The sequence below is a fragment of the Coenobita brevimanus genome, chromosome 49, assembly GCF_032717465.1.
Source record: "Coenobita brevimanus isolate Jiangsu-jjx chromosome 49, ASM3271746v2, whole genome shotgun sequence".
NCBI lineage: Eukaryota > Metazoa > Arthropoda > Malacostraca > Decapoda > Coenobitidae > Coenobita > Coenobita brevimanus.
In genome coordinates this window covers 8518167-8533250 of record NC_137002.1, presented here as the reverse complement: position 1 = coordinate 8533250, position 15084 = coordinate 8518167, and the positions used below count along the sequence as shown (strand labels likewise).

General features: G+C 42.2%; 1 protein-coding gene across 1 annotated transcript in view; it reads right to left on the bottom strand.

The window, feature by feature from the left end:
- Window positions 1-210: 210 nt before the first annotated feature.
- LOC145399500 (uncharacterized) overlaps window positions 211-15084 on the bottom strand; it is a 44727-nt gene continuing 29853 nt past the window's right edge. The window contains exons 4-7 of the mRNA XM_080272104.1: window positions 6765-7469; window positions 5256-5459; window positions 2278-2484; window positions 211-1904 (exon numbers count right to left, since the gene is read on the bottom strand). Coding sequence (XP_080128230.1) covers window positions 1704-1904; window positions 2278-2484; window positions 5256-5459; window positions 6765-7469 — 1317 coding nt within the window. The 3' untranslated portion in view covers window positions 211-1703. The remainder of the gene's footprint in view (window positions 1905-2277; window positions 2485-5255; window positions 5460-6764; window positions 7470-15084) is intronic.

The window sequence follows — 15084 nt, the reverse complement described above, 5'->3', positions numbered from 1 at the left end:
TGAAAGTTTTAATCTTAATCAGTTTCATGATCTGGCTTGTGTTGACTTCACTGATGTCAGCATGGTGGATTCCAAATCGTGCTTGACTTTCCCGGTGGCAAAACTTGAATTTCTCTCACTAATAGCACTTTCACTGGCCAAACATGACTTTCTCTTACCATATCATTCTTTTCTGATTCATACTTGACTTGTCTCAAACTAACTCTCTACTAAACCATACATGACTTTCTCTCACTTTATCACTCTTTATACTTGACCATCCATATCACTCTTTACTGAAGGAGCTTGACTTTCTCTGACCACATCACTCTTCACAGAAGGAACTTCAATTTTCTCTGACCACATCACTCTACTGAATGACCATGACTTTCTTTTACGATATCAAGCTTTAGTGAAACATCCTTGACTTTCTCTTCCCATATCACTTTTTACTGAAGCACATTTGACTTTATCTTACCATATCACTCCTTACTGAAGCACATTTGACTATCTTACCATATCACTCTTTACTGAAGCACATTTGACTATCTTAACATATCACTCTTTACTGAAGCACATTTGACTTTATCCTACCATATCACTCTTTACTGAAGCACATTTACTATCTTACCATGTCACTCATTACTGAAGCACATTTGAGTTTCTCTTACTAATTCACTCTTTACTAAAGCACATTTGACTTTCTTTTATAATATCAAGCTATACTGAAGCACATCTGACTCTTTTACCACATCACTCTTTACGATGCACATTTGACACTCTCTCACTGTATCAACTATACTGAACCACAATTGACTTCCTCTTACTATTTTACTTTTTACATTTGACTTTATCATATCATTCTTTACATATGACTTTCTCTTACCATATCACTCTTGACACTTGACTTTCTTTTATGATATCACTCTTTACACTTGACTCTTTTGTCACATTACTCTTTACTCTCATCTGACTTTCATAGTATCACTCCCTATTGAAGAACTTCACTTTGCTGTTGCTGAACAACTTTTGGCTAAATCTTTCTTGAACTGGCCATTCCTGTCACTATTTATTAAATATTTCTCAAACCAGCCATTCCCATATCACTCTTTACTAAATCGAACTTATTGTATCACTTTACTGAACCCAAATTCCTGTATCACTCTTTATCAAACCTTTCTGGTGATAGGTGCTGGCAACCATCATTCACTCATTTGATGTAGTGCTGCCTGATTCTTCCTTCACTATTATCATTCTATTACTTTGTCTGCCTTCCTCTCTTCCTACTTTCCCTTTTCTTCCCACCATTTTTTATTACTTTTCCTTCCACCTCATGTGGCTCTACACTGAGCTGCAAGTCTAATGGTTTCCCATAACCCAGGAAACCATTACAATTTAAAACACTGGGTGATAACCATATAACCAAATTACAAGGTGATGTGGAGCCTACTATGGTGCCTATGTTACCTGGGTGGAGAAATGCAAATGCAGCATCAACCCTTGAACTAAACCTTCACACTTTTCTCAGAGCACAGCGCTGATGTATCTCTCTTCAACTGGCTACTTCTGTATCAATCTTTACGGAATCCAACTCACTGCATCAATCCTTTACTGAACCAAACTCATATTGTATATATCAATGAGTCAAGGCATTAGTTAGTCAAACTCCTGTAGGTATTACTACTTCCTGTGCGTACCACTTAACTCCTGCAAAGTATCCTCCACTACTGCGGATGTCCCTTGACCTTAATTAAGTTCATGATCTGGCTAACATTGACTTCGTTGATGTCGACGGTGGTGGGGACAATATCGTACTTGACTTCACCCCGGGCCCCCCCTCCTCCCCCCCCTGCACCCCCAGTAGTGGCTACCGGGGTTAAGTGAATCACCTGCTCAATAAGGGGTGGATGGCCCAACTGCTGGACCTATGGGGGAAAAAAAAAAAAAAGAATAAGGTTAGATTAAGCTTTAGATTAAGTCTGGGATTAAGGTATCTGGTTACACATAAACAGACAGACAATACAAGGATTTTAAACTTTTATCATTTCAATTTCTGATGTTCTCACAAGAGCTACAATACCATAATAGTTTTGTAACTAAATCACTGTCATCTTCATCAGTGACAGCAGCAACCCCGGACTACCTTAACATGTATGTCCAAGCCCAAGGCTAGAGTGCTCAGTCCTGATACTGAAAGCTTGAATGATAAGTTACTTGCTCTTGGGTAGCATACTGGGAGCAATAAACACCATCCATCCTTCGGATCACCTCAACCCACTGGACTACTGGGGTACTCACCTGCTGTGCCTGGTGCTGCACAGATCGCATGTCAATGACAGCGGTGTGGTTGGCATGAGGTGCGGTGTGGATCTGTATCGGCACCTGCACTGTTTGAGTTCCCCCTGCTGGAACCACCGTTGCCCGCTGGATTTGGATCTGTTGTGACTGTTGCTGTTGTATGTGCTGTTGCTGATGTTGCTGCTGCTGTGGCTGTTGCTGTTGTACCTGTTAAAAGGAAAATAAAATGGTCAGAGTAGATAACCAGACAACTGCCTCTAGTTGCATTTGAATCTTTTGTGGCTGTTGCTATTACATGTGCTGTTGCTACAACATGTGTTTTTGCTCTTGATATTGCTGTGGCTGTTGTTACTGTACTTGTTAACAAATAAAAAATATTAGGATGTATGACACATCCACTCCCCTCTGAGGCAACTATTACCTCCTCCAGGATAAAGGTATCATGCAATGGACATACATGTACCAGTAATATTTTAATGCAAAAAACAGAATCAAAGGCAATAATCCTGCAAAAAGTTGTTCTTCCCAGGAAAAACTAAATAAAAGAGAGCACAAATTAAGATTTGTTCATTATGAGATGCCTGGACACACTGTCTGAAAGACTGGAGGACATAGACAGGAAAGCAGTATAGGTTTACTTGTTGCCATTCTTTTGATATCCTGTAGTCAGTTCTGTGAGCAGCAACAAAAGTATGCCTCATAATTTTTGGTAAAGGAACACACTGACAAAAAAGCAGATAGATACACACAAAGATAGACATTTTGTCGTACTGCTTATAAAGGCTCCAACATGCTTGCATGCATTGGCCTTAGTCACTTAATGGCAGCTCTCCAAGATACTCCAACACTGGTATTCCCCCTAGTCAGTCCCTTATCCCTCAGGTCACACACTATGATCTTGCCCCAGGTCCATTTTGGTGTACCTCTCATAACCCTGTCCCCAACATTCACACTTCTCACTTTCCACACCCAATTATTATCCTCCATCCTCTCAACATGCCCAAACCATTTCAACCTACCCCTCCTCATCACAACACCAATAAATTTCAGTCCCATCCTTCCTCTCAACTCTTCAATTATAATCCAAGCAAACCTGTGGAGCATATGCTCCAGACAGATACAGTCTATCTTTAGCCAAGTACCATAATTGCACATGGGGTGGCCATTTGTCTTTGAGTTGGCTGTTTTATGAGGAGGAGCATTAACCTTCTGGCAACCCACTTGTTGACACATAGGGAACACATACGAGTCGGTTATATGGTTACCACCCAGCTTTGTAAATGATTTCTTGGCTTACAGAAAACCATTAGGTTTGTCACTCAATGATAAGCCAACTGAAAAGGAAAGAAAAGTAATAAAATGTGACAGGAAAGACGGGAGAAACACAAAATGAGGAGGGCAGATACAGAAAAAGAATGATAACAGTGAAGGAAGAAGCTGGCAGCAATACTTCAAGTGAGTGGATGAAGGCTGCCACCTCCTACAGTATCACCAGATACAAAAACAGATAGATATAAGGACACACAATCAGACATATAAATAAATTAAAGTAGTCTGTACTGTACTTTGTTTCTGTTGGTTTGGAGAAGGCCTTTGACAGAGTCCCTAGAGGGGTGGTGAAGCGGACAATGAGAAAGGTTGGGATCGAGGAGTGGCTGGTTAGGGACATTACGGCCATGCATGTGGGTGGTGGCACCCAGGTACGGGTGAATGGGGATTTGAATGATGAATTTTCCGTGAATGTTGGTGTGCACCACAGGTCAGTTTTAAGCCCCTTGTTGGTTACCATGGTATCTGAAACCCTCTCACGTAACTTCAGAAATGGACTCCAGTGGGAGATGTTGTATGCTGATGATTTGGTATTCATCGGAGAGAACAAAAGGGAGGCGGAGGAAAGATTTCGGAAGTGGAGAGATGGTGTGGGCCACAAGGGATGAGGATTAAATGCAGATGAAACAAAAGAGATGGTATCTTGGGCTGTGGCAGTGCTATCAAAGAAGAGAGAGAGTGGCCATGCATGATTTGCCACGAGGGCGTGGGAAGTAAATCCATCTTGTGCATTGTCTGTGATACGTGGGTGCATAAGACATGTAGTGGTATTAGAGGTACCGTAGACTGAAAGATAATGCTGATTTCATGTGCGTGGTGTGTCGGGAAGAGCATGTGGAGATTGTCAGGCATGAAAAGACTGAACTTGCTGGTGAGTCTCTTGAGTGTGTGGAAGAGTTCTGTTATTTAGGAGACATGTCACGTGCTGGATTTGGGGCTGGAGCTAGCTCTGTGGCTAGAAAGAGGAGTGCTTGGAAGAAGTTCAGGGAGCTGTTGTCTCTCCTGACAATGAGAGGGTTCTCCCTCCGTGCTAAGGGATCTTTGTATGCAGCATGTGTTAGGAGTGTAATGCTGTACGGTAGTGAGATGTGGGCAATAAATGAAGAAGATATTCGCAGGCTCAAACGTACTGCAATGACAAAGATTAGGTAGATCTGCAGTGAGTCCCTGGATGTGAGGCCTGGGGGGCTAGGTTTATGATGGAAGAGTCGAGGGGTAGGATGGGACTGGAGAGTATTGGTATTGTAATTAGGAAAGGTAGACTGAGATGGTTTGGGCATGTGGTGAGGATGGGGGATGATTGTAGGGTGCAGAAGGTGATAAGTGTTGATGTTAGGGGTAGGGCTGTGAGAGGTAGATCGAAAAAGACCTGGGACAAGGTCACTGACTGTGACCTCAGGGATATGGGACTGAATAGGGAAGCTGCCAGAGATCGAGCAGCAAGAAGAGCCGCCATTAGGTGACCGTGGCCAACACATGCAGGCATGTTGGAGCCTTCAAAAACATAAAGAGTCTACTGGAAGTCTACCAATAAATGGAGGAGTGCTATCAGATGACCCCATCTGATCAATGGGAAAAAAAAAAAAAAAAAGAGAGAGAGAGACAGAAAAAAGCAAGTTAAAATGAATGAATAATAGATTTACCTGCTGCTGATGCTGCTGCTGTTGCTGCTGCTGTTGTTGTGGTATAGTCACAACGTTCAGCTGGTTCTGTGGGTCGCGGCGCTTCTTTTCACAGCGGCGACGGTGTGCCTCATACAGTTTACGGTAAAGGAACACAAAACGGCACTCCTCACACTTGAAGGGGCCCTCCCCTGTGTGTTTGGCTTTGTGGGTTTGTAGGTCTGCCATTGTCTGCAAAGTTCATCATCAATCATCATAATCTTACCATCTTCATTATTCCCTCTCCCATCATCACTGTCATCATCATCTTTACCTTTATTCTTTTTTTTTTTTTTAAATCTAAGAGTGGGGTGCAGTAGGATTTGGACCAAAAAGGAAAGAGTTCATAAAGACCTTTCAATCTATCTATCTATTGCCAGATGCCTTAATTCTGTAAGGGGTGGCCACAAACAAATCGCCTCCATGTTGCTCTGTCCCCCGTCATTTTATTACCCTGCTCCCAGCTCACACCCCTCTCTCTCATATACCTCTCCACTTCATCCCTCCATCACATTCTTGGCCTACCCTCCCTCACACTCTCCTCATTAGTCTCTCATTCTCCATCCTCTCCAAATGGCCAAACCACCTCAATGTGTTTCTCCTAATACTTCCCATCACATCCACATCCACACCACAATGCTCCTTCACTTCCTCTTTTGTCAGTCTGTCTCTCCATGTGACCCCACATGCTCCTCTCAAATAACTCATTTCCACTGCTCTCACTCTTGACTTGTGTCCCTCCAACAATGTCCAAGCTTCACTTCCATACGTTAGAGTTGGTATCACAATACTGTCATGTAGTAACTTTTTCACTTCCATGCTCACTTCCCTGTTTCTTATCACTGCTTTCACGGAACCAGCAATCTTTCTTCCTTGATGTACCCTTTCAAGCACTTCACCCTCTAAACTTCCATTCTTACTCATCACACTACCCAAGTACTTAAACACACTCACATTTTCAATTTCCTCCTCATCCAACATAAAGATGAGAATGTAAAACAGGTGGAACTATCATCAACATCATCATCCCTATCTCCTATAATTTTTGGTATAGGAACATAATATGAAGCTCCTTGCACTTGAAGTAGGTAAACATCTCAGCACACCATATATGAATGGTTCTTCTGGCATGTGAATATAAACCTAAAACATATGGTATATAAAAATGTCATGCTTCCTTTACGACGATGACTAAGTTGTAGACCCACAATTACATGCCATGAATGACACATCACACCTGATAAACTCAAAAGCACTGTCATACCCATCACCTATATTTGTCCAGTATCTCTCCCCTGATTGCCATTAACCCTATGTGAGCTTTCAAAAACTTGGATTTAAACCCATATGACATACCTGGAACAATGCACCACATTTGGTGCACTCAAAGGGCATGTCATGTCTCTGTTTCCTCTTTTACTGCTTGAATGTCAGATTATTTAGACTAAGGTTGGGACAAACATGAATCAAAACCATTCCTTTGAGTTAAACCCTCACCTGGAATGATGCATCACACTCGGTGCATTCAAATGGCCTGTCATGCCTCTGCTCCTTCTTTTGTCGTTTGAAGGTAGGATTGCTTGGGTTGAACGGAACAGCTGTAGTGGTTGACGAGGGCTGCTGTCTCTGCGATGCATTTTTTGGGGTTGCCCGGTTGTTCTGTTGGGGCTGCGTGTGCTGCTGCTGCTGTGTTTGATGTTTATGCTGCTGCGTTTGCCCTGTTTGGTGTGTAGGGAACTGGCGTTTGATCGGGTGTGGGTTGATGATGGGTTTCGGGGGGTGGGGCATCATAGCGCGCTTTTTCAGACATCGTGTTTTGTGACTCCTGAAGTGACTCTTGTACATGAAAGTGAAGTGGCAGTCCTCGCAAGTAAATGGACCATCTCCTGAGTGTTTTTTTTTGTGTTCTGTCAATTCAGTTGGGTCGATAAATGAGGCAGTACACTGATCGCACTTAAACGGACGATCTTTGGGATCCAGTGCAATTACTAGCCTTTGCTGCTGTTGTTGTGGATGGTGTGTTTGTTGCTGTGTCTGTTGTGTTTGCTGCTGATCTTGTTGCTGGTGATGCTGTTGATCCTGATGTTGTTGGTGGTGGTGATGGTGGATGGTGGTGGGAGTTCGATGTTGCTGTTGCTGTTGTTGTGGTTCTGGCGCTGCAGCTACAACATAACTGGCTGTGGTATAGGCTGGCATGGCCACCTACAGGAAGCAAGAAACATAAATTAATAAATAAATAAATAACGGAACACTTTCATTTTTTGCTTTGCTTATAAAGGCTCTAATATGCTTGCATGTATCAGCCTTGGTCACCTAATGGTGGCTCTCTATGCTGATCAATCTCTAGCAACCTCTCTACTCAGTCCTTTATCCCTGAGGTACTACTACTAAAAAAAAATTAAAAAAAATAAAAAAAAATAAAAAAAAAACTAATAATGGAACAGAAATAATAATGATAAGAAAAGCAATCAGTGGTGGTGGGCACACACCATCCACTCACTCGATGTAGTGCTGCTTTGGGTGTCTACCCTTTCCTCTCTTCCTTCTTTGTTCTACTGTCATTCTTTCCTTCATTCTTTCCTCTTTCTTCTGCCTACAGGTGACTTTACACTCCCTCTTCTGTCTTTCTTTCCTTCATTCTTTTCTCTTCCTTCTGTCTATAGGTGACTCTACACTAAGTGACAAGTCAAATGGTTTCCTGTACACCAGGAAACCATTTACTACATTACGTGATAACCATATAACCAGATTATGATGCCTTTTTTTTTTTTTTTTTTTTTTTTTTATGCGAGGAAGAAGGAACCAAAGGCCATGAGCCCGCAGTAACAGTTCCCTCCAAGAGAAAAACAAAATACAATAGAGAGCCAAATTCAAGATCCGATCATTTTGAGATGCCTGGACACACTACGTTTGAAAGACTGGAGATCATAGGCAGCAGGAAATACAGATAGAGGGAGACAGTTCCAGAGCTGACCTGTTGCATAAATGAAAGACTGGGAGTAACGGTTAACTCTTGCATTAGAGAGTTGGACAGAAAAGGGATGAGAGGTTGCTGCCAGACGGGTGCTACGCGCCCGTCGTAGAGGTGGAGGAATGCAAGCAGACAGTTCAGAGGAGCAGTGACCATTAAAGTAGCGATAGAAAAGAGATAAAGATGCAACAGTGCGGCGAAGAGACAGAGGTTGAAGGGAGTCAGTAAGAGGAGGAGAGTTAATGAGACGAAAAGCCTTTGACTCCACCCTATTGAGAAGAGCTGTATGTGGGGAGCCTCCCCACACATGAGAGTTGTACTCCACACAGGGGCGGATAAAACCCCTGTATAGAGTCAACAATTGTGCAGGGGTAAAGAAAGAGCGAAGTCGGCTTAGCACACCCAATCTCTTGGAAGCAGATTTTACAAGAGATGTAATATGATCTTTCCAAGATAAGTCCCGAGTAAATGAAACCCCAAGCATGTTCAAGGATGATGCAGGATTAAGCTGAATATTATTAAACATTAGTGGGTATACCTGTGGAAGATTTTGTCGGGCTGATAGGTGTAAGAACTGAGTCTTAGATGCATTAAAGACAACCATATTATTTTTACCCCAGTCAGAGATATGAGCCAAGTCAGACATTAGGTGTGCCATAGCCTCATCCCTTGTTTCTTGAAGTAACTGTTGAGATGGGCGTTGCGGGAACCAAATGGAAAGGTGAAGGGTGGAGTCATCAGCGTATGAGTGGATAGGGTTAGATGTACAGCTTAGAAGATCATTGATGAATAAAAGGAAGAGAGTTGGTGATAGGACAGAGCCCTGAGGAACACCACTGTTGATAGATCTAGGAGAAGAACGATGGCCGTCTACAACAGCGGCTATAGAACGACCAGAAAGGAAGCTAGCGATGAAGGCACAGATAGAAGGATAGAAGCCGTAGGAGGGCAGTTTGGAAATTAAAGATTTATGCCAGACTCGATCGAAAGCCTTTGAGATGTCAAGTGCAATGGCAAAGCTTTCGCCAAAGTCCCGAAAGGAGGATGACCAGGAGTCTGAAAGGTAGGTGAGAAGATCGCCAGTGGAGCGTCCCTGACGGAACCCATACTGACGATCGGAAAGAAGGTTGTGATAGGAAAGATGCCTTAAAATTTTTCTATTAAGAATTGACTCGAAAACTTTTGAAATACAGGACGTTAAAGCAATTGGACGATAGTTGGAGGGTTGGGAGTGGTCACCCTTCTTTGGGACTGGCTGAATGAGAGCAAACTTCCAGCAAGAAGGAAAGGTACAAGTTGACAGACAAAGGCGAAATAGTTTGCCTAGGCAGGGTGTAAGCACAGAAGCACAGTTCTTGAGAACAACAGGAGGGACCCCATCAGGCCCATATGCCTTGTTAGTACTGAGGCCAGTGATGGCAGAAAATACATCAACTGAAGAAATTTTAATGTCAGCCATGAGGAAGTCAGAGGGGGAAGTGATGGAGGAACAGCACCGGAATCGTCTAAGGTGGAATTGGAGGAGAAAGTCTGTGCGAAGAGATCTGCTTTATCAGTAGAAGAAATAGCTACAGAACCATCAGAGTAGAAAAGAGGAGGGAAGGATGATGAGGTAAAGTTGTTAGAAAGATTTTTGGCAAGGTGCCAGAAGGAGCGGGAAGAATTCGAGTTGGAGAGTTGAGAGCATTTAGTATGGATGAAATTATTTTTAGTAGAGCGAAGAACAGACTTAGCACGATTCCGGGCAGAAACGTAAAGATTATGTGATTCAGGGGTGGGTTGGCTCCGGTACCTTTTGTAGGCCTTCTCCTTGTTGCGGACAGCATTAGAACAAGCGTGATTAAACCAAGGCTTTCTTGCGTTAGTCAAAGGATATGAGAAAGGAATGTATGCTTCCATGCCCGAGAGAATAACCTCCGTAATGCGCAAGGCACACTCAGATGGCTCACGGCCATGGAGGCAATAATCATTCCAGGGAAAATCAAAGAAGTACTGCCTGAGGGCCTCCCAGTCCGCGGCTCCAAAATGCCACAGACGACGTTTCCCTGGAGGGTCCACAGGCCGTACCGGAGTGATAGGACAGGTTAAGGTAATAAGGTTGTGATCGGAGGAGCCCAACGGAGAGAAAAGATTAACAGAGTAAGCAGAAGGATTAGTTGTGAGGAAGAGGTCAAGTATGTTGGAGCTCTCTCCAAGGCGGTCAGGGATACGGGTAGGGTGCTGTACAAGCTGCTCTAGGTCATTAAGGATAGAAAAGATGTAGGCTTGTTCACCAGGTGGATCCGTGAAAGGAGAGGAGAGCCAAAGGTGGTGGTGAACATTGAAATCTCCAAGAATGGAGATTTCAGAGAAAGGAGAAATGGACAGAATGTGTTCCATCGTAGAAGTAAGATAGTCGAAGAATTTTTGATAGTCAGTAGAATTAGGGGATAAGTAAACAGCACAGATATATTTAGTCAGAGAATGACAGGAAAGCCGAAGCCAGAGTGTGGAGAATTCAGAAGAATCAAGTTCAGGAACACGAGAGCAAGATAAGTCGTTGTGTATGTATACACAACAGCCACCTTTGGCTTTGAAATGAGTATAGAGAAAGTAGGAGGATACAGAAAAGGGTTTGCTGTCAGTTGCCTCAGACAGCTGAGTCTCCGTTAGAAAAAGAAGGTGAGGTTTAGAGGAGGAGAGGTGGTGCTCAACAGAGCGAAAGTTAGATGAAAGGCTGCGAATGTTGCAGAAATGAAGAAGAAGAGAGTCAGACAGTGGTTCCAGGCACCTCGAGTCGTCACCGGGAGAGGGGCAGATGGCGGGGGCATTTATGGTCCCCCCCCCTGGGGACTCCGAGGCTGGGTAAATTGACACCATTTTTGGTGAATTTTGAATAGGAAGTGTAGTGTGTACTGTGCATGTAGTTTGGTGAAGATAGTTAGAGAAATTTGTACTGGAGAGCATGCTGGCCTACTCTCTGTGTAACTGAGACACTGAAAAAGTTCAGCAAAGGGGGATGGTCAGGAACTAGTCCTGAGGGCTGATGAAACGGGGGCTCCAGCACTCCCTGTCATCAGCTTTCCATCCACCTCGGGAGTACTGCCCTGCTCGACTGGTGCTACAGTCTACTCCACTGTGGTTTATTGGGTAATTAAGGCACTCAAATCAGACTGAGCCTGTGCAGGTTTATATCCAAGGGAAGGTTGGGGATTATTGCTCACATAATGCCACTCAGCGATGAGTAAGGCTGGTCACTCTCATCTTAAATGTCAGAACCAACTTGCCAAGCCCCAGGTTTCTATGCTCCTCATGGGGCAACATTAGTATTGGATGATGGATGGATGGATGGATAAAAGCAATAACAATAAAAATAATAATAACTAGTTATTCACTCTCATCTTAAATGTCAGGACCAACTTGCCTAGCCCCGGGCTCCTACGCTCCTCATGGGACAACGTAAGACTGGATGATGGATGGATGGATGGATAAGTAGTTACTTGTTCTTACTGTGTACCCACAAAATGGAAGCTTTGCCATAACTATCTATGGTATTAGGGTATGAAATTTTGGCATCACAAACAAGTCTGTGGCCTTTCAAAGTGGTTCAAGGTCATTCATATTTGGAACATGTACTTAGAATAACCTAAGGTAACTTCTTGTGTAATACCAACAAGATCCGAAGACAAACGTGTCAAAGAATGCATTGGTACATTTTACTTTTGTCTTAATAACTGGTTAACTGTATGCTTAACTGTAACCATAACCTTTCAGATCATGAGAGGGACCACAGCTATATATCTGTAAGTTAATAGCTTTGCAGCTTTTCTGGTTTTCACTAGAACATGTTGCAAAGAAAACACTGAGCAGATTGGCATTTGGTACTTTCCACTCAGCTAAATGGCAAAATACTGAGAAAAATTCTCAGCAAACTTTTTTACCATAGGATTTCAACAAAATAGCCATATCTCAATTAGTTTCTGAGATATTTCAATTTCAAATATACAATTTTTGCAATAATAATGAGTATATGACCTTCAAAAATAATTCCAAAACAAGTGAAATTCTGATAAAAGCAACATCTGGACTTCCCCCTGCAAACCCGGACTTTTTCTGATACAGCAGACATTAGTCTGGATTGCATCAATGGTGTTTAAACTGTTTTCACTACCATTGCAGTACTGTACTATATTATATATACTGTACATTCACTACAATAATCAAATGGTATATCATCATCATCCGGACCTCCTTTCCCATCCTCGGGCAGGGTCAGGAGTAGCAATGTCCAGACAGCCTGAATTTGCCCAGTCCAATGGGCCACGCTTCCATTCGCTCACCATTCAAGCCCCCGGAATCCTGGCTCTACCTGATACACCAAAAACATTCACCACATACTTTAGCTTCACATAAACATATCCGAGAGTCAATCCAGATGCCGTTACATTCAAAAGGGGTGCCAAATCCCTGATCATGTGCTTCTCCTCACAATATTCATCCAGCCAGCTCAATCTCTTGTCAGTCTCCTAGCTTCACCGACTTCCAAACCTCTCTTCCTCACACACTCATCCACCATATCCCTCCACCTTCTCCTTGGCCTACCTCGTCTCCTCCCTCTTTCAAATTTGCTAAGATATACCTTTTTCACCACTCTATTGTTATCATTCTCTCCATATGCCTATACCATCTCAATACACTCTCATCATTTCTGGTGTCCACAGACTTCCTCACTTCACATCTATTACAAATCTCATTATTTCATATCCTAACCACTCTCTGTACTCCACATATATTCCTCAGCAGTCCCATCTCCACTGCTCTCATTCTTGACTTTTCATTTTCATGCCACACCATAATCTCACATCCATATGTTAAAGTTGGCACTAACACACCATGTAAGCCTCGTGCAGTTGTAACACTCAAGCCTCTGTTTCTTATCAGGGCCTTCATAGCACCAGCTACCTTCCCTCCTTGTGTCACTCTACTTTCCACTTCTTTTGCATATTTTCCTCTATTTTCTATCACTGTACCCAGATATTTGAACTCTCTCACCAATTCCAGTCTCTCTCCATTCACTGTAACATCGCACTGGGAGTCACCTTCTCTCTTAATGACCATCACTTTACTCTTTTATATATTGACTCTCAAGGCACAATGCTCACAGACATCAGCAAAACTCAGCACTAGTCTACCAAGTTCTTGTCCGGTATTTGCAAGTAGTACTGCATCATCAGCATATAACAAATTTAAGGTATTCCATCCATCACCAGTCTCCTAGCCATCCCTCTCTCCATTGCTCGTGTTTTTACTTCTCTCATCACCCCGTCCATGTGTATATTGAACAACCATGGGGACATCACACAACCTTGTTGCACGCCCACACCGATCGTGAACCATTCACTTAGATGCCAATTAACCCTTAACTTCACTATCATCATAAAAACTCTTGACAGCACCTAGCAACTTACCATCTACACCATACATGCGCAAAACCTTCCACAATCCTTACAGCTGCTCTACTCTTTCCATTCCCATTCATCAAACTTTCAAAATATTCTTTCCATCTGGTCTTTACTTCATCCCCATGTGCTAATAATCTGCCATTTACATACTTCACACTTTCACACTTCTTTCTGCCGTCTCTTTACATTTTCGCACCTCTTTCCAGAGTAACTTCCTAAATTCAGAGTAATCTGAATTCATTTTTCTTCCTAGATCATCATTTACCTCCTCCTTTTTCCTCTTCATTAGTCTCTTAACGTGCTTCTTGGTCTCAATATATTCACTTCTTATTTCAAATGAACCCCTGTCCTGTAACCACTCTAGCCAGTTCTTCCCCTTTTCCTCCATTGCTCTCTTAACCTACTCATCCCACCATGCTGTATCTTTCCTCTTTGTTGTTAATCTTGCCACACCACACACCGCTTTAGCATTTCTAACAAAGTAATCCCTATATGCATTCCACATGCTGTCCAGATCCATTTCATTCCAGTTCACAGATTTTACTCCTCCCCTGCTTTAGTCCTGCATTCATTTGCCATTTCGTTGAATTTCTTTGATCAAATGGTATAATATATATAATATATTTACAATATACATATATATAATTATACAGTATATATATATATATATATATATATATATATATATACATACATATAGTAAACCCTTCACAAGTCGAACTATATGGGGCTCTACCCTTGTTCGAATTACCGAATTTTCCGTCTTGCCAAATTTGCACCTCCGAAAATTTCTAAGACAATACCTATTATTTGTCCTTTCAACACTAAATTAAAGGAGCATATACAAATAGTTATGACAAAAAAACAAATCAGTGCATTTAATATACCTTTAACTGGTAGAAAATCATTCACAGAGGCAGTACAGACCTGTCGACACTTTGTGTTGGAGATGGATTTTCACCACCCAAATTCCAAAGACAATACTTATTACTTGTCTTTTCAACACTAAAGTAATGGAGCATATGCAGTGTATAAATGAATAAAGAAAGACAAAAAGAAAAAAAAATCAGTGCACCTACTTTACTTTTCGTTAGAGGTAGTACAGCCCCGTCGGCAGCTTGTGTTGGAAACGGAGGTGGTGAAGGTGGTGGAGTTGACAATTTAACGTAACATTCTAAACAGTACCCAGTATTTATTTCACTGAACATTAAGAATTGAAGTTAAATGTAATCACTAAAATACACGGCAGTGTAACACTTGCAGTAATAATAATACTGAACTTTAATCATGATCACTTAACACTATGTCATATGCATATTTTTTTTTTTTATTTAGTCAAATTACAGTTTTCATAATCACACACACAGACACTATTCGGTGTCTGTGCCAACACTACTTAAGTGCT